Source organism: Puntigrus tetrazona, chromosome 25 (assembly GCF_018831695.1).
Source record: "Puntigrus tetrazona isolate hp1 chromosome 25, ASM1883169v1, whole genome shotgun sequence".
Taxonomy (NCBI): domain Eukaryota; kingdom Metazoa; phylum Chordata; class Actinopteri; order Cypriniformes; family Cyprinidae; genus Puntigrus; species Puntigrus tetrazona.
The window spans coordinates 2,754,677-2,777,948 of record NC_056723.1 but is presented as its reverse complement, the minus strand read 5'-3'; the positions used below and the strand labels follow the sequence as shown (position 1 = coordinate 2,777,948).

At 34.6% G+C, this 23,272-nt stretch overlaps 1 protein-coding gene and 1 long non-coding RNA gene across 2 annotated transcripts in view; one reads left to right on the top strand and one right to left on the bottom strand.

The window, feature by feature from the left end:
* The window catches only part of syt7a (synaptotagmin VIIa), a 48,051-nt gene that overhangs the window by 10,337 nt on the left and 14,442 nt on the right, over nucleotides 1–23,272 (top strand). The window contains exons 3-4 of the mRNA XM_043227854.1: nucleotides 4,917–5,033; nucleotides 23,102–23,213. Coding sequence (XP_043083789.1) covers nucleotides 4,917–5,033; nucleotides 23,102–23,213 — 229 coding nt within the window. The remainder of the gene's footprint in view (nucleotides 1–4,916; nucleotides 5,034–23,101; nucleotides 23,214–23,272) is intronic.
* On the bottom strand, nucleotides 8,673–22,229 carry LOC122330704. Its single transcript, XR_006248063.1, has 3 exons — nucleotides 20,894–22,229; nucleotides 16,824–17,023; nucleotides 8,673–9,293 (listed from the first exon to the last, which is right to left on the bottom strand). It is a non-coding gene; the product is annotated as an uncharacterized LOC122330704 (long non-coding RNA).

Genomic DNA, 23,272 nt, shown 5'->3' with positions numbered 1-23,272 from the left:
CTGTTATGACGCATTTAATTGAATTATAATAGATGCTTTCCTGAACGGGGTCGGAGCGAGAGAAGGCCTGTAATTTTCGCATTTAAACACAGCGATTCAGCGATGAATAGCTAGGTGTCTCCGCGCGCTGCTAGGTCAACAGCTTTTTATGACAGGTTCGAAAAAGACTTTCTGGTGAAAAGTAGCTGGATATTTTCTACTAATGCCATTACGGCAGTTTAACCTATGCCACATGATTAAATTACCGTTATAGGATTTGCTGTTTGCTGACTTCATTTAAACTTTTTTTGTTGTTTCATGATTAACGTTGGTTATTTGTTGTAGTTTTGAGGCCTAGACTATGTTCAACCGCTTATGTCTTTTCCTTATGTCTTGCGAGTCGTCTTACAATGACAATATTGCCTACTTAGACTAACCTGTCCATTAAAGCTTGTAACAAATCGGTTACATCAATGTTTGTTAGCTGATCGAAAAAAAGAGATGCATGACTTTACTCGGCGACCTTCGTTGAGAGAACAACTTGTCCCAAAGTTGAGTAAACTCAATAAAGCTGTGCAACGAGTTGCCTTGACATTTTAAGTGACAGTGTATAATACCAACGTTTTTTCAACTTCTGCTTATTTCGGTTTATTCTTTACTTATCATTTAAGTGCATCATATGTTAATTTCTGTCCATGTTGTTCCAAACCTTTATAATGTTAATGCTGCTCTTTGACCAAAATAGACAACAAAACAGTAACATAAAAGTAATATATATATATATATATATATATATATATATATATATATATATATATATATATAAGTTCAGAAGATTTCTAATATAGCAAACAAGTTGTATGGACAATTTTTTAGGGATGCAATCATTTATGTAATTACATAATAATGTGCTGAAGAAAAGGCTGCTTATTGATCAACTAGCAACATCTGTCTTAGGGACAGTATATTTTAGTATAAGTTTTAGATATACGTTTTTGTTTCCACGATTCATCGTTTGCGGTTTGTGTTTATACGCAGTCAGGTGTTGAGGTTAAAGTCTTTGCTACGGATTCACGTTAACCCTGAAACATTGATTTTCTGTCCTCCGAATCATTACTCTCGAAATGGATTGTTACTCCGCGCCAGAGGAAGAAAAGAGAAAGAAATCGGGGGAAACGGAGTCTGAGTCAAGGTTTAGAAAGGCATGCTATCATACTATTATTATTATTATTGCTTTAGCTTGCGGTAGTATATGTTCTGAAAAAAATTTCCGTATGCATTTAACATTAAACGACATGCAATATCTGTGATATGGATAACTTGGACATTATGCAGTATATGCATGGTTTAATATTCCAAACTGTAGTATTCTATAACTAGATCCATGTTTAATTTAGCATCTGGTTAATTTAGCAGTTTTACGTCAGATCTTGGTGGTTTGATCAAATAATGTTTCTGCAGGCCATTAAAGTAAATTCATGGTCTAAACCATTGCATGCATTGCTAAAAATGAATTCATCCCCAGTATTTGTGTTTTAATTGCGACTATAAACATCCTTAAATTAAGGTGCAGTTACTTAAAAATGCAAAACGAGGAAGTCTTGCTTTCTGATAATTTGAACAGAATGATGCATAAAACAATACAGCATATAAAAACTTGTTTTACTTTTGAATTAAGTTGATTTCACTGAGCCAACTGGCAAGTTTTTCCTTTGCGTTTTATTCATAAACTCAAGAAAACAAGACTTTGCTTCTCAAAAGTCAATATATTATATTATTATATTTTCTTTAATTGGTCTTAATTGGTCTCAACCTGCCGAAACCCTTCAATAGAAAGAGACAAAATAAGGGCTGATGATATTGCTTTGGATTCTAGACATAAAGTTGAATGCATTGTGAAATACAGTAGTCCTCGAGGTTTGCATATTGTGCAAAATATGCATACAGAGAATGCACAATGTGCGTACTACAAAAATAGTATGGAAGTATGCCATTCCTGCAACATCCTTGTTCCGCTTATGCTGGAAATACTAAATATTTCATCTCCGCTGGTTAAAGGGGGATGTCATTGACACACATACATGGCCTTGGGTCTGACATAGAGACAGAGAAAAGCAGAACAAGAAACGGAGGACGAAGAAAGAAAGAGAGGAAGGAGGAGGTGGGGTGTAATTGAGGGTTGTTGGTGTGTTATCAGTGGTCAGCGACAGTCCTGTGAACATCCCCGAACATTCGCCCCGTCCGGCTCTCACCGGAAAAGTGCCTCTTTTTATTGCTTTGACAATAATGATTCCTGTCTGTTGCGCGCGCGAGTGTGTGTCGTACGTGTGCGAGTGTGTAGTCGCACCAGCCAGGAGCTATTTTTTGCAGCCATTAAATTCTGAAAGGTAAAAATAGCCGGAGTGTGCCAAAATGGAGGGAAGCCCAGGAGAATATGAAGGAACGGATGGATTTACAGCAGGAGAGAGAAGATGGGGAAGTGGAGGGGGAGGGATGAAGAGTATTAAAACCACTTTAGATGGGAGGAGAAGGAAAGAGAGTGAAGAACAAGAGATTGTGATAACGTATGACGCGATTAGGATTTAAAGGAGTTGCTCGGCTGAAAATGAAAATGCCCTCACCCTCGTGTCGTTGTGAAACCGTGCGCTGTTTATTTGTGGAAAATTATTATTTTGAAGAATGCACACCATGGGGATGGAAAAAGAAAAAATCTTGCTTGAACATTTTCATTAATGAAATATTTAATTAAAAATGTAAAAAATGTAAACAAATTTAGGCATTGCAACAACATAATATGAAAAATAGTATAATAGAGTAGTATAGCATAAAAAAAGTTATATTAATTTATTCTAAAAAAAAATATATATATATATATATATATATATATATATATATATATATATATATATATATATATATATATATATATATATATATTTATTTTTATTTATTAATTTTTTTTGCTTAGGTTATTTATTGTATATGATGTCCATTTTTATTATGTTATATTTTATTATATTGGATTTTCTAATATTGCTTTTGCAAAAATATGCGGTTGGTAAACTTAAGACTGTGAACTGTTCCTATGAGATCAAATGGCGGCTTTCAAAAGCTGTTTAAGAGGAGTTTAATAGCTGGATTTTAGAGAGAGGTTGAGGCTCAGAGATGAGGGGGATTTGTAAGAAGAGAGAAAAATGAAGAATGTGAGAAAGAAAAGAGGAGATAGAGGGTGAGCAGTGACCCAGAAAGCAGCAGCTCGGTCCTGACACCTCTCTCACACACACACACACACACACACACACACACACAGCACTCTCAAATAGAAACAATTAGTCCAGATCTCTCTAACGGCCCTCAATTAAGGCTGAAGAGAGGGAGAGAGGGATGAAAACACCAGTGAAAGAGGGAGAGAGGTGCAGAGACGAGACCCAGACAATGTGTTGAGTGAAGAGGACAGTAAATCAATGTGTGTGTGCCAGAGAATGTGAGTTTGAGTGTTTACAGGTCTGTTCACACCGAGAGCCGCTCTAAATGCGACGTTTAGAGACGGGAGAACTATTCGCACAGTTTTAGCGAAACACGCAATTAAATATACAATGCTAACTTTACGTTAAATATTGATTTTGTTGAAATGCAAATCTGCGATACCAATTTACCTCGGCCTAACGTTAAATATAACCCATCTGACAAAAACGTTACTATTTTTTGATGCTCTAATAAACATTGGAGATACAAAGCGTGCCCAGGTTTTGGGTAAAACGTATTTCTGTATTTATCTAAAAAGTATTAAATGCTAGAAAAATGCACAATGTTCAGCATGATGCTAAATAGCGCTAATGAGAACTACAAGAGAAACAGTGTTTTCAATTGATTATTATAGTAGGATATTGGCATGTTGTCTTATATTTGATTTTTCTAACCATAACATCTCTTATAGTTCACCCCCAGTGCTAGAAGTGAACTACATAACTTATAATCAATGGGCCTCATTGGATCAGCTGGTGCATTTACGTGGCACATGGAACTAAATATATATAGTTTTATGCCTTATGGCTAGACGTTTACACGGCAACAGCATTTTGGTGGCTTGAAAACAATACCGTTGTCACATTTAAAGCGACAGACGACAAACCTACAGCATGCTTATGATAAACTGAACGTAATTAGTGTAGACGCTCTTATATATGTCCTTGTACGTTTCCTTATAGGTATCATCCTTAGTGTGAACAGGCCTTAGGAAGGGATAGAATAACCAAAAATGTTGGTTCTGTCTTCATTTCCTCACTCTCAAGTTGTTCCAAGCATAGATACGTATACGCAGATGCCTCATTATGCGATGCATAAGCCGTCCACTATATTGGAAAATGTTATTCGCCATAATAATCCATGAATATTCTATGGTTGCAAACTTTGTAAGGTTTTTTTATTTCTTCTGTTGAACGCAAATAGTGATACTGCTGGTAGCCATTGCCTTCCGTAGTAATTATGGTATGCTTAGCCAATGGGGACAAACCTGAAACAACCTGGCAGTAAGTATAGAAATTTTGTTTTTGGGTGGACCATCCCTTCAGCAAGGTTTCTTCATATAACAGCACATTATGCATGCGCATGTATGAAGAAGAAGTCTTTGATTTGGGCCTGTACGCGAGGTGTTTATTTAAACTGGTTTTGAGGGTGGCACACATGGCATTCCTTGAGGACCTTGGGTCTTTAGAAAGGGTTAACATGAAAAAAAAAAAAGCGTGCATATTTAAATCGTCTGCTGTAAAACAGAACATGTCCAGTGCGGTCTGAGGAATGGGGCTGATATCCCAAACTCAACAATAATAATATCTGCTGCCTACTAACGGTTTTTCCTTCTTGTGTTTCCTCTCGCTCTCAACTCTTACTTTCTGCACTTTACTGCTCTCTCTTTGTGTGTCATTTTCTTGGTGAAGGGAAGGAAAAATGGTGGTTCTCTCTCTCGCGATCGGATTGGCGGAGCAGGACGACTTTGCCAATCTGCCAGACCTACAGGAAGTACCGCCCAGTCAAGAAACCCCTCCTGACAAGAGGTATCTGTCAGAGTGTGTGCATATGCGTGTGTGTGCGTTGAGAGATGCATTATATGTTTGACCAACCCACTGCAAGCGGTTGAGCCCCAGCCAGGGAGCATGGCATTGTGGGTAATACCCATCATAGCGTGGATTTGCCACAGGCTCAGGGGCAACGGTTACAGACACAGCGGTGCGTTGCATTCTCGCTCGCTCTCTCTTTCAAGTCGTAATCAGAGCCAGTAGTTTCTCTCAAGCTCTGTTCCGATACGCTAGTGAGCCGCCATGCTATCGACTGCCAACATGGGCAGCCAAATCTCATAAGCGAGTTATTTGTAGTGCACTTCATAGGCAGCAGCTCTGCATGGCAGGTGAACCTCACAAAAGGGCTGCACTCATGAGAAGCGACTCTTAATTGACTGCTGTAAAGTTTAACGTTAGCACTTAGCTAATCTAACGACGCAATGCTCTAATAAACATTGGAGATACAAAGCGTGCCCAGCTTTTGGGTAAAACGTATTTCTGTATTTATCTGAAAAGTATTAACGCTAGAAAATGCCATTTTCAGCATGATGCTAAATAGCGATAATGAGAACTACAAGAGAAATGGTGTTTTCAATTGATTATTATTGTAGGATATTAGCATGTCGCCTTATTTACATATTCTAAGAGTAAAAGTCCATTTTTATTTTGACTGAGCTATTTTATTGATTCTTTTGTTTGACAGATGCATGGTACTATACGCTAATGTTTAGCATGAAAATACATAACGCAGGCACGTTCGGAGTAGAAAATGAAAATACTTGTATGTCAATGATTAGCAAACTATAGGAAAAAAATGGCACTTTTTGTTGGTTTTAATATTGCAAGGTTAGCCTTTCATGCGTTCACCTTGCGACTGATACCTTAATATACCTTACGATAAGCTAACAGCACAATATAAAGAATAAAAATTATACATGCAAGTAGATTTTACTCAGAATGTGTATTTCAACGATTAGCTAACTACAGTAGAAATGACGCTTGTAGTTGATTGGATTATAGCATGGTTAGCATGTCATGTTTACATTGTGATAATAAGCCTCACTGTAAGCTAATGGCACAATGCTCATAACAATATAGTACAGACAGATTCTGAGTAAAAAAAATACTTGTATTTCAATGATTTGCGAACTACAGAAAAATATTTTATTACAGTAAGGTTAGCAAGGTTACGTTGTGATACTCTAATAAGCCTTAAAAGTACGTTATACATAAAAAATCTGTAAAACAGTAAATGTTTTAGTTAGAATTGAAGTATTTTATCAATTATTTCCAGTATCAACACTATTTACAAGACTACTAGAACTGATTCTTAGGAGTTTGATGATAAAATGCTACTAGGCTAACAATGAGATACTCAATTAGCATCAAATAGTACAGATACGTTTGAAATAAAAGTACATTTTTAACTATTTCTATTCCAATAGTTTGATGCTAGCATGTGACTAAATAGCGATACTCATGAGAACTACAGGAGAAAGCGCACTTTCTATTGGTTTAATTGAAGCGTGACGTTAGCATTGCGTTACTCTAGTAAGCGTTAACCTACTAAACTAAGAATGCGTAAAAATACATAGTACAGCTAAGTTTTAAATAAAATTGTAGTTGATAGACTGTTGCTAAACAGCGAGACTCATGAGATCTACTGGAGAAACTACATTTTTAGTTGATTTTATTATAAGACGACATTAGCAGAGTATCATCTAATAATGTTACGATAATGTTGTTTGCATTTCTTTAATAACCCTTAAAATATATCTCTCATATAAATAAGTACAATGGTTCAATCTAACTAATAGATTGACCGTTTCATCAGTTATTTTCGGTATCAGCTCAAAACAGCTTCGTTTACAACAATGCTAAAATTAATTGTAGCGGAGTTAATGATAGCATACTGCTAAGCTAACAGCGCGATACTCAAATTAACATAAATATACATTTAGCGCATTTATATTTGAATACTTTAATGTTAGCATGCGACTAAATAGTGATACTATGGCACTGTCATGACATTATCATTTTAAATATTATTATATTTCATTGCAATACGCCTCAAAAAAACGTTGCACTTAACAATAAGTAAAATATTCTGGTTTCAGTTCATCGTTTTTAATTATACTTTTAGCTTTGATGCAGAACTCTCAATTTCCGAGAACAAAGTTTGATGATACGCTTAATTAACGGCTTAATGCTCTAATTAGTGTAAAGAAACTATAATGTAGATGGATTTTGCACACTGTACTACAGTTTGACTGTTAAGTTATTCACTTAAGTGCTTGTCACATTGTTTTCTTCATGAAGGATGCAAAGCTGCCTTAGCTTCGTGTCTAAACGAGGTTTCTTGAAGCGGAGTTATGTTCCACCTACCTTTGCCGGATGGATGCTGTCTAAGTAGGCGTCTCGCTAGGTTCTGGAAGAGCGCTTCAGAATAGCTGATACTAAGTAAATGAGCAAGCTGTACGTTCGGCTGTACGTCGCTAATAAGTGCTGAGCTCATTAATCATGCTAATGAGCCTCACCTGAGGCTAACGGCTGCTTGAACGCCATTGGTGGCCGCGCGGGCCAGAGCTCAGCCAATGAGCTGTGAGATACAGCTGAGACGTGAACTGTCGTGATCTCGACGGCACGTCTTGCATGCGCCTCGTTTATTTCTGGTTTTGGCATTTTTATCCCTATTTGTTCTTCTTTCATCCTCTGACTTTAGCGTCAGATCCTTTTATCTCTCCCAAGTTCACTGTTTTTCTCTTGTCTTTTATGCTTTACGCGGTGTATTTTTTCTCGTTAGTTTTACTTTTCCTGCTCTGACAGATGTTTCTGAATGGAAACTGTGCCGTACGCGGCCAAAGTAGCATCTACAACTGTGACAATGATATGAACTGATACATTTTGACAACAGATTGCTGCATTGTCACATGACCTCATTGAATTCTTTACATATATTAGTACAGTATAACTGCAAATAGTTTTAATTAAAATTTAATTTCTAAGTATAAATTAATGGTAAAAACCATTAATAAAATAACCATATTTACATTTAATATTATATATATATATATATATATATATATATATATATATATATATATATATATATATATATATATATATATAAATAAACAAACATTGCATATATCAATATTAAACATACATTTAAGATAATATAAATAGATATTAAATTAATTACATTTAATAATAGTAAAAGAATATGTGTAAATATATATATATATATATATATATATATATATATATATATATATATATATATATATATATATATATACTCTTAAGACTCACGGAATTAAATAATATTTTATATATGAATTATGTATTATATTATACTTCCTTATTTTGTAATGTATATTTTATTTACATATAATGTAAATAAAACAATATGTTACAAAATAAATGTAAATATGGCTATTATATAAACTGGATATCAATTTCAATATTTTGACCCAAATTATGCTAAGAAAATCTAAAATCTAAAAATCATAATGTCAATTTAAGGAATTTTTAAGCTGCATTAACCTGTGATTTTTTTTTTTTTACTTAATGATTTTTTTTTATTTAAAAAATTAACAATTTGAAGTCGTATAAAAAATAAACCTAATGTATTATTTTAAATATTTAATTAATATTTAAAAAATAGGTATGTGCAAATAAATGTGCATAAAATATACATCTAAATGGTCATTAATATAACCATTAATATAATACTTCAAATTCACTGTGCATATTACAGAAATAGTATTTTGAACGCAGCCGATTTGTTCATTTTCTGTGTGCGTGTGTGTGTGTGTGTGTGTGTGTGTGTGTGTGTGTGTGCACGTTTGGTGAGTTGCTCTGCGAGGAGCATATTATTTCGATTCATGCTTGTCACTTACATAAACATTCATTTATTAAAAAGCATTGCTCTCTAGATAACACACAGCACACACTCTCCAGGGAAATCCTCTCTGGCTAACCAGCGATCATCGCGCAATGTTTTTTTGCGCTGGATAATGGCAGTGAGTCACAGGCTGAATTAGTTTTTGATCATTTAGAGGGCCGGCGAGTGATCGCAGACGTGAGTGTCTCTCTCTCTCTCTCTCTGCGTGGCGTTATCGGGGTGATTTAGTGTGTTTGGTGTCGTGCCAGTGAGAGGAGGGGACTGACGCCGCTCTCCAGGCTAATTTACAGGCCTCTGACTGAAGTGGCGTACGTCTCCCGAGGCCGGCGCTGACACACACTCCGATGCCTCTTTAAACAGCAAGAAAAACATTAGGGGTCGCTCTGATCATCATTAATATTACACAGACTGATGCAGGACTTCATTATGAAGAGACACCTGTAGTTCCTGTGCCGCTAGCGCCTCCTCTGGTGGAGCGGTGTGTGTGTGTTTTTAAAATATTTTATATTTGAACGGTTATAATATTCAGTGCTACGACAAAAGCATGCGTGTGTATATTTACAAAATGTACATTTCTTTACATTATTTTACATTCATTTACATTATAATTGCTAATTAATACCATGGGATTATTAGGAATTAAATTATTAGGAATTACATTTGTGTATTTTTTTAATTAAATAATTATATGTGATAATACATAGCTTCTTAATAATTTGACCATGCGCCATAATACATTATATTATATTAAAAATGTATAATATTATAGTATTAAATTTGATTGGTCTCCGTGTGAGTGTGCATGTCTCTGTGTGTTAATAAATATATATATAATATATTAGTTGATAAAATATGAATAATATATATTGTGTATTATCCATATATATATATATATATATATATATATATATATATATATATATATATTAATTGTTGTTTTAAAAAATATTTAGAATGATGAATTTATTGATTGAAAGTATATTTTAATTATTCAATTAATTATATATGTAATATATAACTTCTTAATACATTATATTATATGAAAAATTATAAGCAATTATTTAACCAATTTTTTTTTATTTTTACCTACACACACACACACACACACACACACACACACATATATATATAAACACACAACAATGATACTATACTATATATGCACACATAATATTTAAGAATTAAAAAATATATATCTCACTTTATTTCAAATATGTAAGTGAAGCTGTTGCTGTTTTAGTTGTATATTAGATATATTTAGTGTTTTGTAAATTTAGGGTTAATGCTCATGCTATTTCTTTATAGGCTTGAAAAATAGTATTCTCATTTATAAAGTTCATTGCTGCAGCTGTACCTGGTTAATATCTTGCAGCGCAGCTAACTAGCTGCTCAAACCTCTACCAGCAGTGTAACTAGTAGTTAGCACGAAGCAGCAGCTTTCCCTTGAAACTCCACTTAACTCGTTCAATATTTCTCAGATGTTCCGGGTGGCTTATTTGGTCTTTCTCTCTCTTTTCCGCCTCGAACGCGTTTTATTTTATTTTTTTCTTTTCTCTCTCGTTCCCTGGTTAATTAGGGCTGGAGTAAAACTCAGCGCTCGCCAAACACACACACATGCAATTAACTCAGCCAGGAAGAGCTAGCAGACTAATAAGGAGAAGACACCGAGCGAGAGAGAGAGAGAGAGAGAGAGAGAGAGAGAGAGTGAGTCTGAATGGCCGAGCCTTCTCGCTGCTGGCACGTTCTTCTGGCCCATTTGCGGCTGCTCTGGAGGCTTGTGATTACCCAGAATGCCCGGTGAATGAGAATCAAACAGGAAGCGCTCGGCACTGGAGTAGCAACATAGCTGCGCTCGAATATTAAAGCAGCGGCAGATATAATGTGGAAAGCAAATGATCTCGGAGACGGAGATAGTGTATTCACACACACACACACACACACACACACACACGGGCTTTGAAGTGCGATCTGATATGCTTGTATCTGTATGAAGTGCTTGAATCAGCACGAGCCAGATTACAGCCGCTGGAATGAATATGTGAGTGAATCAAAACAACACAAATAAAATATTATGAATTTAGTGTTTTATTTAGTAAATGAATTGAAAAAAACCCATATAAATAATTTAAATAATAATAATAAATATATAATAATTATTAGAAATATGTTTTTTATTATTTAAAAGCTACTACATTATATATTTTAGTGGCTTTTCAAAGCACATCAATGCTGTTAATTATGTAATTACGTTTTAAATCAATTATCAGTCCTGGAAAATTCTATTTTGCATTTTTTTTTTTTTTTTTTTTTGCATTCATAAAAGTTATAGATGAATGGAAATCTAATGGTTTAAAACAGGTTTCCTGAACATAAATGATATATTTTTGACAATATTAATTATTTACTTTATTTAAGCTGTTAATGAATTTATTACGTTATTTATTGCTTAAAATAAAATAAAATAAACATTTAAATCATTTTTTGTGACACGACTGATGACCGTAAATTAAATACGATACAACATATAATCTGTATTATATTATATGTGTTTTAAAGAAACTCAGCGCGACAAATAATATATTACATTTGCAAATCGCCATGAATAAATAATATCGCTTATTACAGCGCTGATTATTTTTCAGCGTGCTACTTTAACATGCATAATTATCATACAAACATATCTTAATACGGAAAAAAGATGCAATATGCTTTCTTAGAAGCGTTTGAGTCATTGAGTCGTGTGTGTGTGTGTGTTCGTATCTTCTCTCTGCCATTTGGCTGTTGATTGAAGCGTGCAGCACCTTTCTAGCGAGGCTTTGCCGTGGACGGAGGCCGAAGCTCCCGCTGCGATCGTGCCATTTAGATCGAACGGATTTAAAAGCGCACACGCGGTGAGACTCTCGACTGTGTTGTGTCAGAGAGAGGATCTTTCCGTTGTAAACCCAGCCGGAGGCTCTCGGACTCTTTGTACTCTGTGTTAGTTTGAGTCTGTGAATGAAGCTCATTCACGGCGTGCGTCGTTCACAGCATTAGGAGCATTAGTGCAGCGTTCAGTACACGCTGCCTAATGATGACGTGCGCATTTAGATATGTGAACGTTATAGTATGCACAAGATTGGGGTTTTCTCGTGTCTTCTGCTCACCAGGACTGCATGCGTTTGATCCAAAAAATAATAAAACAGTGAAATTTTATTAGCTTTGAAACAACTGGGTTCGATGTGAATGTATTTTAAAATGCAATTTATTCCTGTGATTCAAAGCTGTATTTCAGCATCATTACTTCTGAAAGCATGCTGGTTTAACATTTATGATTATTATTATAAATGTTCATATCATTTATACTTTATATTTCATACTTTATATTTTATACTTTGTACACTTCTTCTTTATATATATATATATATATATATATATATATATATATATATATATATATATATATATATATATTTTTTTCTTCTCTTAAATAAAAAAATATATTATTTATACCATTTATATATATATTTCATACTTTATATTTTATACTTTGTACACTTCTTCTTTATATATATATATATATATATATATATATATATATATATATATATATTTTTTTTTTTTCTTCTCTTAAATAAAAAAATATATATTATTTATACCATTTATATATATATTTCATACTTTATATTTTATACTTTGTACACTTCTTCTTTATATATATATTTTTATATTATATATATATATATATATATATATATATATATATATATATATATTTATTTTTTTTTATTTTCTTAAATAATACATATATATATATATATATTTTTTTTTTTAATTATTTTTTTAAATTATTTATTTATTTTTTCTTCTCTTATATACTCTTTTATATATTTCTTAAAAGTTGTTTCCCATTCCTTTAAATTTTTAAATGTTAATTTTTATCTCTTATTTATAATGCCTGTACTTTTTCTTCTTTCTTTTTCCTTTTCCTTTAAGTTTCTAGACGCTGGAAGGTTGTAAAAAAGCACTTGAATCGAAGGTAACTGAAAACGATTCAACGATCAATTCAACGCATCCTCGGTGGATAAAAGTATTAATTGCCACGCTTATCGCTAAAATGCATTACTCGACATAAAATAAGCTTTAACCGAATTTTTTTAATCGAATATTTTAAATGAATATTCATTAAGAAAACTAAATTTGCCCTTTAGCTAAAAATAGCAAAAGCAATTCAAAGTATATATATATATATATGTATATATGTATATACATAGACGTGTATGCATGTGTGTGCTCATTCATTTTATTTCACACCGCCTTAGAGCTGCAAAACAGCCTTTATCGGTTGCATTCTGGGATAAAATGTGCAGGAATTGAAAGCTGAGATGTTGTTTCTAATCAGAAGTGACAAAGCACAAAGATCTTCGTGAATACTGGATGGAAGGCAGCGGGTCTGATTCAAACTACGATTGCTCCAAACTATGTATGGATGCTGCGTACTGCTTCAATGTTAGTGTGCATAGTATAGTAGTGGGAACACACACACACACACACTGCTGTGCTGCATGTTGTTCATGTTCTCAGTGGGTGTGATCGGGATTATAGTATCAGCAGGAATTAAAACCCCAGTGACAAAAGCTTGTTTCTTTATTGACTGTGTTCAAACTTACACACTCGTGGCCTTAAACACACACACACACACACACACACACAGCGTGTGGGCGGCTTGTGTTAGACTCGTCTAGTGCGGAGCAGATAACGATGCTGTGGTTTGTTGCCGTGAACACACATATTGTTGCGGCCACGCATTTGCATAAAAATGCATATCATTTGAATGATTATGTAATCGGGTTATTTATGCAACTCTGATGCAACCCACACAACAGTGCTGCGTTTGAATGCGTTTTTACAGGCTTAGACTTGCACAGCAGCATGCATTCGATTCGTATCATTTTCTCCGGAGCTGCTTATAAAGTTAGTCAAAGCTTTCTGCACCCAAAGCGGTTCTCCAGCCTCTCTGGCCCTCGGACTCTGCGTCTCTGCACGTGATCCTCGTTGTGATTGGCTCGAAGCTTTGCTTAGTTTGAATGGGTTTTTAATTGCGTAAATATTTTAGGTAGATACTTATGTATCTATATCAGTTATTTTTAGCAGACGCTTTCTTCCAACAGTGGATAGATAGATGTATGCATAATATATGTGTGTACTAATTATGCATACTACTATACTGTGTGTATTAATTATGCATATATAAATACACACACATTCGGTATATATATATATATATATATATATATATATATATATATATATATATATATATATATATATAATATATATTTATATGTAACATTTTTATATGTGGTGTGAATTAAAGCAATATAAATATATAAATGTAATTTTTAAATATATACTGTGTGTGTGTGTGTGTGTGTTTTATAATATTTATATAATTTATATATTAAATATTTATATATTTATATAATTTTATATAATATTTATATAGGCATAAATATTATACGCAGCACACACGTACGTGTATGTAAAATTTTTTTTTAATTTGGATGCAATTAATTGTTTTGCAGTACTAATAGATAGATATAATAAATTATTATATATATATATATATATATATATATATATATATATATATATATATATATATATTACAAACTTATTGTTTATTGTGTGCGTATGATGTACATCATATTATGTTATACAATATTTTACATCAAATATAATAACATGTTATTTAATTAAATATAATATAAAAATGATAATAAAAGATTCATGTAAATAATATATAAATAAAATGTTTAATTAATATACAATGTATTATACAGAATAATACACTACATTAAAATATATTAACGCATTCATTAAAACAATAATGAAAAATATTAAGATTAAAACTGAATAAAAATGTAACGTTTTCATGTTTTGAAGAGTACCTGAGAGCGCGGGGTTGATCATCAGCGTGATGAACGAGCAGCAGACACAACGACTAGTGACTAACATCTGTCAGCGTGTGTGTGTGTGTGTGTGTGTGTGTGTGTGTGTGTGTGTGTGTCTACTCAAGCCCTGCGCCCCGGTCAAACTCCTGTCTGAGCACGCACGTGTGTGTGTGTGTGTGTGTGTGTGTCTACTCCAGCACTCCACTCGAGTAGATAATCTTCTGTAATTAGCTGTAGATAAAGAGAGAGCGCAGTGTGTGTTTAAAAGCAGGTGTATAATGAGAGTCTGAAGCGACTGAACAGGCTGACTTTGCAGAAACACTGCTAGAGTTTGGTGACTGAGGCGGCCTCTCTGTGCTTTCTCTCTGGCCCAAGCCTCCAGATATGCCTTGCTGGTGAAACTGAATCAGGCTGAAGTTTAATAATGTTCTGTTAGCTAGGGCTTTGTTTACATCGCCTTACTAGTGATGCATAACTGAGCACACACCTATGAAGCCGACTTTTTTATTGAGATTTTGCCGACTAGGCATTATTTATGTGCACGTGAGTTCGCAATTTATTTGGTATCGAGGAACTTTTTTTACCTGTGCTTTTTTTTTAACTTAGCATATACTGTGTATGTTGCACATCAATTTCGAATATTATATTTCACAATATTACTTAAACTTAATATATTCATTATATTTAAGAAAGCAAGTCAATAAATTTAAAAACAACTTTTTTTTGTATGTTTGCATTGCATCTCTAATTTTAAGGTAATCTTTAACATTTCTGTTTTTAATTTAATTAAATATTAAATTGTTTTAATATAATTGCTATATTTTACAGTATTAGAATTAGTTTGATATAGCAACTAATAAAAACACAAATCAATCTTTAATTTAAAGGTAATGTTCAACATTTTTATTTTAAAGTGCTTTAACAGTACTTTATTAATTACTATATTTAACCCTATTATAACTGAATATTGTTTAATATAATAATTATATACACAATAAATCTGTAAATGTATTTGCATCATCTTATAATATTTTATATTTATTTTTTAAAATATATTTACCATTTAACCATATTATAAACGAACCGATTTAATTTAGCAATTAAATTAAACATATCGTTTTTACATCATGACACGTAAAGTTATTTACATTTTTGCTTTTTTTATATTTCAAAACATTATCTCTAAACCATTAAATCTGTTCATTTATTTAACACTAAAAACTAAATGTTATTATTTTATTAATAAAAATAATAATAAACTGTTTCTTCAGAGATAAACTCAGGGGGAATAAAGAGCAGCTTGGACATTCTCCTTTCTTTTTTTTTTTACAGTAGATCGAAAGCTTTTCTATACATGAGATGGAGTAGATGATTTTTATCTAGTCCTTTAGGGGTTTTGATGGCAAACTTGGTGTGTCTTGCCCAGGAGCATCAAATTTTAATTGAGCTGTTCTGCTGTGCTCGAGCACATATTAGATCAGTGTGTGTGTGTGTGTGTGTGTGTGTGTGTGTGTGTTCAGCACGGAGGGCCGCTGTCCAAGAAATTACGACACGCTTTGAATGAAGCGAGTGAGTGAACAGCAGCGAGTGTGTGTGTGTGTGTTGTACTGGACGGGCTCTGACTTTTGTCTGAAAAGGCCCGTTGCGTCTCACGCGCGCGTGCAGCAATGAGTTATTGTGGTCGCTCTCATGCCGCTGTGCATTGTGGGTTGGTTATGTAATCATCTCCGGTACGCTGTGTGATGTGATGTGTGTTTCTAACGGGAATCTGTATAGAGAGGAGGCCGCTCTCTCTCCAGCCTGGACGCCTTGCTTCCCGGGGCAGGTAAACGCAGGATAGTATAACAGGTCACGGTGAACCCCAAAGCGGCCCGCCTCTGAATGTACGTGTGTGTGTGTGTCTGTGTGTGTGTGTGTGTGTGTGTGTGTCAGCGAGGCGCTCACCTGTACCTGTCATATATCCTTCTCCTCGTCTGCTGTTTGTGCACTATGGTCTCCCGTTTGCTGCCCTCCATCCCTCACACACACACACACACACACACACACACTCGTCGCCCCTTGGTTGCCATGCCAACAGCCCACTTTCGAGGCGAGAGCGCTTGGAAGAGCATATTCCAGATGCGGGGGGGAATCCGGGCTCTGCACGCCCCCTACCGGCAAAAAAACACACACCTGCAGGCTGCCGTTACATGCATTAATAACCATATGTGCATTCATTATGAATATATAACATCTACTCCATGAGCGGGAGATGTTTGTACGCCTTAACCTTCTGTTTCTCTCTGTTTTGGTTCTCCTCGTGCTGGTTTGACTTAAACTTTGCACGTTATGGACTGAACTTACCGAAGTGTAAGGTTACAGCATATTTACTTCTGCAGTGTGATGTATTTTCGAGTGGATAAGGATATCAGATCACAAAAAAATGTATTAATAATTAAAATTAAAAGACGCTGTACAACTACAGTTTTTTTTTGGTGATTTAATTTATTTTAGTAAATCTTTTTATGTAAGCATAACAAGCTTTATCTTAATATTTGTAATATTTAACTTAATATCTATACGATTTATCCTAATATTATTTATTTAAAATAACACTTGATTGTATTTTAATACTTAAACTTTAAAATAGCACCTAAAATAACATTTAAGTATTTTATGTATATTCATTATTATTTGATAATTTTTTAATACGAATACATTTGCGTTTGTATTTATTGGTAATTAATTTACTATATAATTGCAAATGCGGTATTTACATAATAAATATTCGTTCGTTTTCAATTCAATATTTTTTATCAATTTATTTTGTTTAAATATTAATTAATAAAACTTTAATTATTTGAAATAAAATTACAAATTAAAATGCATTTTTATTTTACCGGCTAAAATAAACTTTTTGCCTCACTGCTTTTATATCGTGGCATCAGTTTAATTTGTAAACATTTTAATTAATTAATATTCAATAAAATATTCAATTGAAAAATGCATAACATTACATTTATATTTTTTTATTTTAGTAGCTAAAATAAACTTGATTTTATAAAATGGCAGCGGTTTAATTTGTATAAATATTAATTGATGTTCAGTTATTTTAAATAAAGTTATAAATATCTGTTTTATTATTATAAAAGGTATCATGCGTGCTCTGCTCTTTTACAACTACTTCGTGATCAGGTCCGAGAAGCAGATTTGAGTCCTGTAACGTTAAAAGATTTCTGAAGATGATATTTATGTTGGCATGTAGGGTGACGGCTAAAGTTGAACAGGTCGCCGAGCCGAATTTTAGAATAACCTGCAGTCTACAGTGAATGAATTATTCAGGCCTCAGAGAAGCGTCAACATGTCCTTTATCTGCCCTCGATCGATAGCCAAGGACATGAAAGCAGAGACAGACGGAGAGATACAGAACCAGAGAGAGAGAGAGAGAGAGAGAGAGATGCTCATTGTGTTCTTTCTCTTTTCTCCGTCCTCATTTCACCCGTTCTCACTCACCGCTGAGGGTCCTGCTCAGGAAACATCTTATACATTTGTCATCTATATTTGCATTCATGTTAGTTATTGATTGCATAGCTGTTTCCGTGTCTTTAAACCCCGAAAACCCCCCGAAAGCATGCTTTTGCTTTTAGGTTAATGTACGCTACTATTAAAAAGTTTATATTGAAGTTTTATTTAGCAGTGATGCTTTAAATTGATTGATTGTGGCAGTGAAGACATTTATAAAGTTATAGCGTTACGTGAGACTTAACTTCACATCTCAGGATGTCTGTTTATTGTTTTTGACCAGTTTTCTGTAACTAAAAAGACTTTTTGAATCAAAAGTCGCTTGGGCCACTTGTCGTGTGAATCTACAAATACGGTGATACATAATAAGAGTCTGAATGTTTTGAGCCGTCAGGCGGTCGACGGTTGCTTTGGTTACTTGCAAATTCTATTTATTTTTAATATCAGCTTTGGTGCATTGTAATAAAACGTGACGTGCAAAATTGAAAGCGATAAATTAACATAGCACTATGTTTTATTGTTCTCTTTCCAAAACGGACAGCCGTGCTATGCTTATTTTTTTGAAACTGTTATAGTCAATCTTTTACTTTAAATCAGAGATTAAAATGTTTCTTTTGAGATATGTTGACTTAAAGAAGTTTTTGTGGGTTTCCTTTTAAAGGCCCTTTAGAGGAATAGCTCACCCGGGAACGGCGCATATTAGTTTTTTGGGAGAAATGTAGCGTTACATCGCTTGCTCTGCAATGGAAGTGAATGGGTGCCGTCAGCATGAGAGTCCAAACAGCTGAAAAAACAGAACAATAATCCACAACGCTCCAGTCCATCGGTTCGTATCTTACGAAGAGAAAAGCAAATCCATCATTAAGGCTTTTAAATGTCACTTCTGGACAAAATAGAGTCCATAATCCATAAAAAGGGCATCGCCTGCTGTCCTTTTTTTCATTAAAACACCACCATATTTGTTTAGAGCTGTTTTTGGACTCTCATTCCGACGGCACCCATTCACTTCCATTGGTGAGCAAGCGATGTGAGGCTGCATTTCCCCAAATACGATGAACAAACAAGCTCATCTACATCCCGGATCAGCGAGTTTCCATTTCTGGGCGAATTATTAATTACCTTTAACAGGGTTCAAACCTCAAATGAGCTCTAAACTTCACCCCCGCTTGCTGTCGCCGTCATTCCTCCACCCGTTCTCACTCCTCCACCGCTTACACCATCATCTTCATGGCAGCTGAATGCGTGTGAGTTTAATAAGATCGGACTAACAAGGACACTAACTCATTAACGGATTCAGCCAATCAGGGCTGCATTCAGCTCACAATTAACCAATCACTGACACCGATCGTGAGGATCTGAATATCTTTGCCCCCTGTCTCTCTCCCCTCCCGAGCTGACCTCGTGTCCGTCCGTCCGTCCGTCTGTCTTCTGTCTCTCGTGCTTTGCCTGCTCAGTGTTTTTTGTCTCTGCTCCAGCTACGTCTGTGTGTCTTCAACAACACGGCCACGATGCTTCCGTCATCGGCTTTTGAGTAAATTAAGCAAGAACTAAAGTGCCACCATTGAGAGGTTGTTTTCCTGAAACAGATGTGTTGACAGACAGACGCTTCATGGTTTGTGCGTAAAGCTCCCGGCCGACTCGGACCTCAGCCGCTCTCCTTAGACTGGTGGGGATACAGCTGGGATATGACTTCTTTATTCACACATCACCCATAAATAACACTTCTCTCCTTCAGTTATTTCCAAGAATGTCTAAACTGCTCGGTAATTTCATTTAATTTAACAATTTAATTTAATTCGCTCATCTGGCGGTTTATTTTCAGCATGAATGTCTGTATTTGAATAAATTATTTTAAAAAAAATGTATGCATAAAGTGTTTCACTGAATAGTGATTTTATTTCAACGTTTCATTTTTATTTATTGTTTTATTTTGTATTGTTTCATTTTCATGGCAGACATGGAATAATTTAATGTTTCGTTTGTTGTATTTTATTCACGATGCCCATCTGGCTGTTCAGCAAAAATGATTTTCAGTCTAATTAATGTTTAAGTGTCCACTTTAGCGAAAATAAATTTCAAAGAAAAATTTTATTTTCTTATTTTACTTTTAGATTTTCAGTCATTTAAATTTCAGTCAGGTTTTTTATGCCTGCCATATGTAAAATTTTATTTCATTGTTTTATTTCATTTTTGTGGTACACATCTGTTTTTTGTATATATATATATATATATATATATATATATATATATATATATATATATATATATACATATATTTTTTGTATCAATCTGGCTGTAAGCATAATATTTTTAGTTATATGTGATTTAAATATCATTAACTCATTTTGTATTATTATCTTTTATTTTTGTGATTCACTTCTGTTTTTGTTAGTTTTTGTATTAACATATATATATATTTTTTTTATTTATTTATTTATTTATTTATTTATTTTTTTATTTTTTATCCTTCTGGCTGTAAGCATAATATTCTTGGTCAAATGCGATTTAAATATCATTACCTCATTTCGTACTATTATTTTTTTCTTTTTGTGCTTCAAAAAGCCATTTCGATCCCAGTCTTCTTCCTCGTTTGAATCAATGGAGAGCGAAGCGTCCCACCGCCTGCCCCCCTCCAGTCTAAACTCAGTCCGATCCTCCCGAATGTCTCTCTTCTTCCTCCTGCTCTCTGTGTTCGACTGCGTGTGCCATTTGCTGTGTTCCTTTACACTATTTGTTTACTCCTTCTCTCTCTTTTGTCTTTCCAGCGCTCATTTTCTCTCTTTCTCCTCAAAGCTTCACCTCTCTGGAAACCAAACGCTTCCTTCCTGGTCTCTTTGTCTTTCTTTTTTTCCGTGGTTTGTTTTCTGTAGAACTAATCTCCAGCGTTTCTGGCTCTGTGTGTGCTTTAGTTTAACTCTCTCTCTCTCTCTCTCTCTCTCTCTCTCTCTCTGACTGACTGACTGCAGGGTTTCTTGTCTTTCCAGGCGTCTCTCTCTCGCTCTCTCTCTCCTGCAGCTGTGCTGGTTTGGTTGACGTCTCTCTCATGGTTTTGTTTGACTCTTCAGTCATGCGAATAATCTTCTGCCTTTCCATCACAGAAAAAGCGTCTCTCTTCCTCTTACGCTGTCTTTTGTCTCTCTTTCTCCCTCCAGCTGTTACCGTGTCTCAGTTTGGTCTGTATCCGTGTGCCGTCTTCGTCGCTTTTCTCTGTTCATCCTGTAGTCGTTTTTGTCGTGTCTCTCTCGGTCTTCTATGTCTGATCACTCAGTTTCATTCAGATGTCAGCATTTGTCCTCTTCACTTTGTCTGTCTCTCTCTCTCTCTCTCTTTTTCTGCTCTTTTGGCCCTGGCTCTGGTTTAGTTGGGTCCTGTCAACTAGTTTAGTAGTTTAGTCAAACATTAAAGGGATGCTTAGGGGTTCAGTACGAGCTCGATTGACAGCATTTGTGAAATGATATCACTTTTACCACAAAAGATCACTTAAACGTGATGTTATCTGCCTATAAAAGTGTTTGAGAAAAATACTTGTTTTCTACTTTTAAACTTTTCACTTGTTCACCTTTCACTAATTTAATTTAATTTAATTTAATTGGAATTTCGAAAGACTATTAATTCAATACACATTTATTTATTTATTTTTATCTAGTCAAAACTTTCATCTAGTGTGGCAATACGCATTTTAATTTATTATTTTTAAATAAAGCGATGAGCCAAAAAAGCCTCTACTTATTTAGTTTTATTTTATCGCCATTCGATATTTTTGTCATTACGCATGTATTTATTTATTTTAAGTTATTTAAAGTATTTTTTTAATGGATCAACAAGCCATTTTCCCGTAGCGATACACATTTTATTTTATTTCGCTCTGTTTTGTTGTTTTTTTTTTTTTTTTTAATGGTTTTCTATGGCTTTAAAGTTTCTATTTTATTACAAAATAAAACAACAAATCAGAAATTGATTTATTTGTGTTTGTTTGTGGCGAGGCGAGTCATATGCATTTATGTTTGTTTGTTTATTTATTGTTTAGGCCATATGCGTTTAATCAAGTTAGCATTTTTTTTATCGTTTTTTTTTTTTTAATAAAGCCCAAATAATATTCTGTAGCATTAAATGAAACATTTTTTTGTGTAACGATAAACACAGTCACGTGAGAGAACGTGGTAATAAATATTAAATCATAAATGCCTATCAGTCAGCTTCTCTTGTACTGAACCTATAATATCCCTTGAAGTAGATTTCCAGGCTATCCGTCATCAACCCTTGGAAAACACAGCGGACCGCACCGTGATGTGATGAACTGACAGCGTTTCATGACATTAATAACCCTGACTATATGCCATTTTATGGTGTCTACTGTATTTTAATTTATTTTTTGCCTGTGCTACGGTGTGAACAGAAGTGACATCCGGTTTTGTGACAGGAAATGTGTCGACGTTTGAACTGTGTGACTTTTCTTTACTATTTCTCTGTCGTGGCTTCGTTTCTGCCGCGTTCGAGCAAAACGCGCCCTCGTGCTTGTTATGAATTTGTCCTGTTTGTTTCTGAACTTTGTGACGAAGCCGGTCAGAATAACGCGAGGCGGCGCTCGCAGAGGTCAAAAGGTCACCGGGCGTTTCGAAGGTTTGATTCGGTGGCGAAGAGGAGGGAAACGCAGGGCCGGTCGCTCACGAGTGGTGTTTTTAGTGATCTCTGTTTGTCTTTGTCTCTTTCTCTCTCTCGCCCCGCAGTAGGAATATGGGGAATAAGCCAGCTAACAGTCCTAAGGGTCAGCCTCCAGACGCCGACGGCCATTCCTCGGTGTCTGACCTTGCCAACTCGCTCACTGGAGACATGGTGATGGTAAGACAGCGTTTGGTCTCAGATAGAAGAAGAAGAAAAGTAAAGTAGCCAGGGGAATG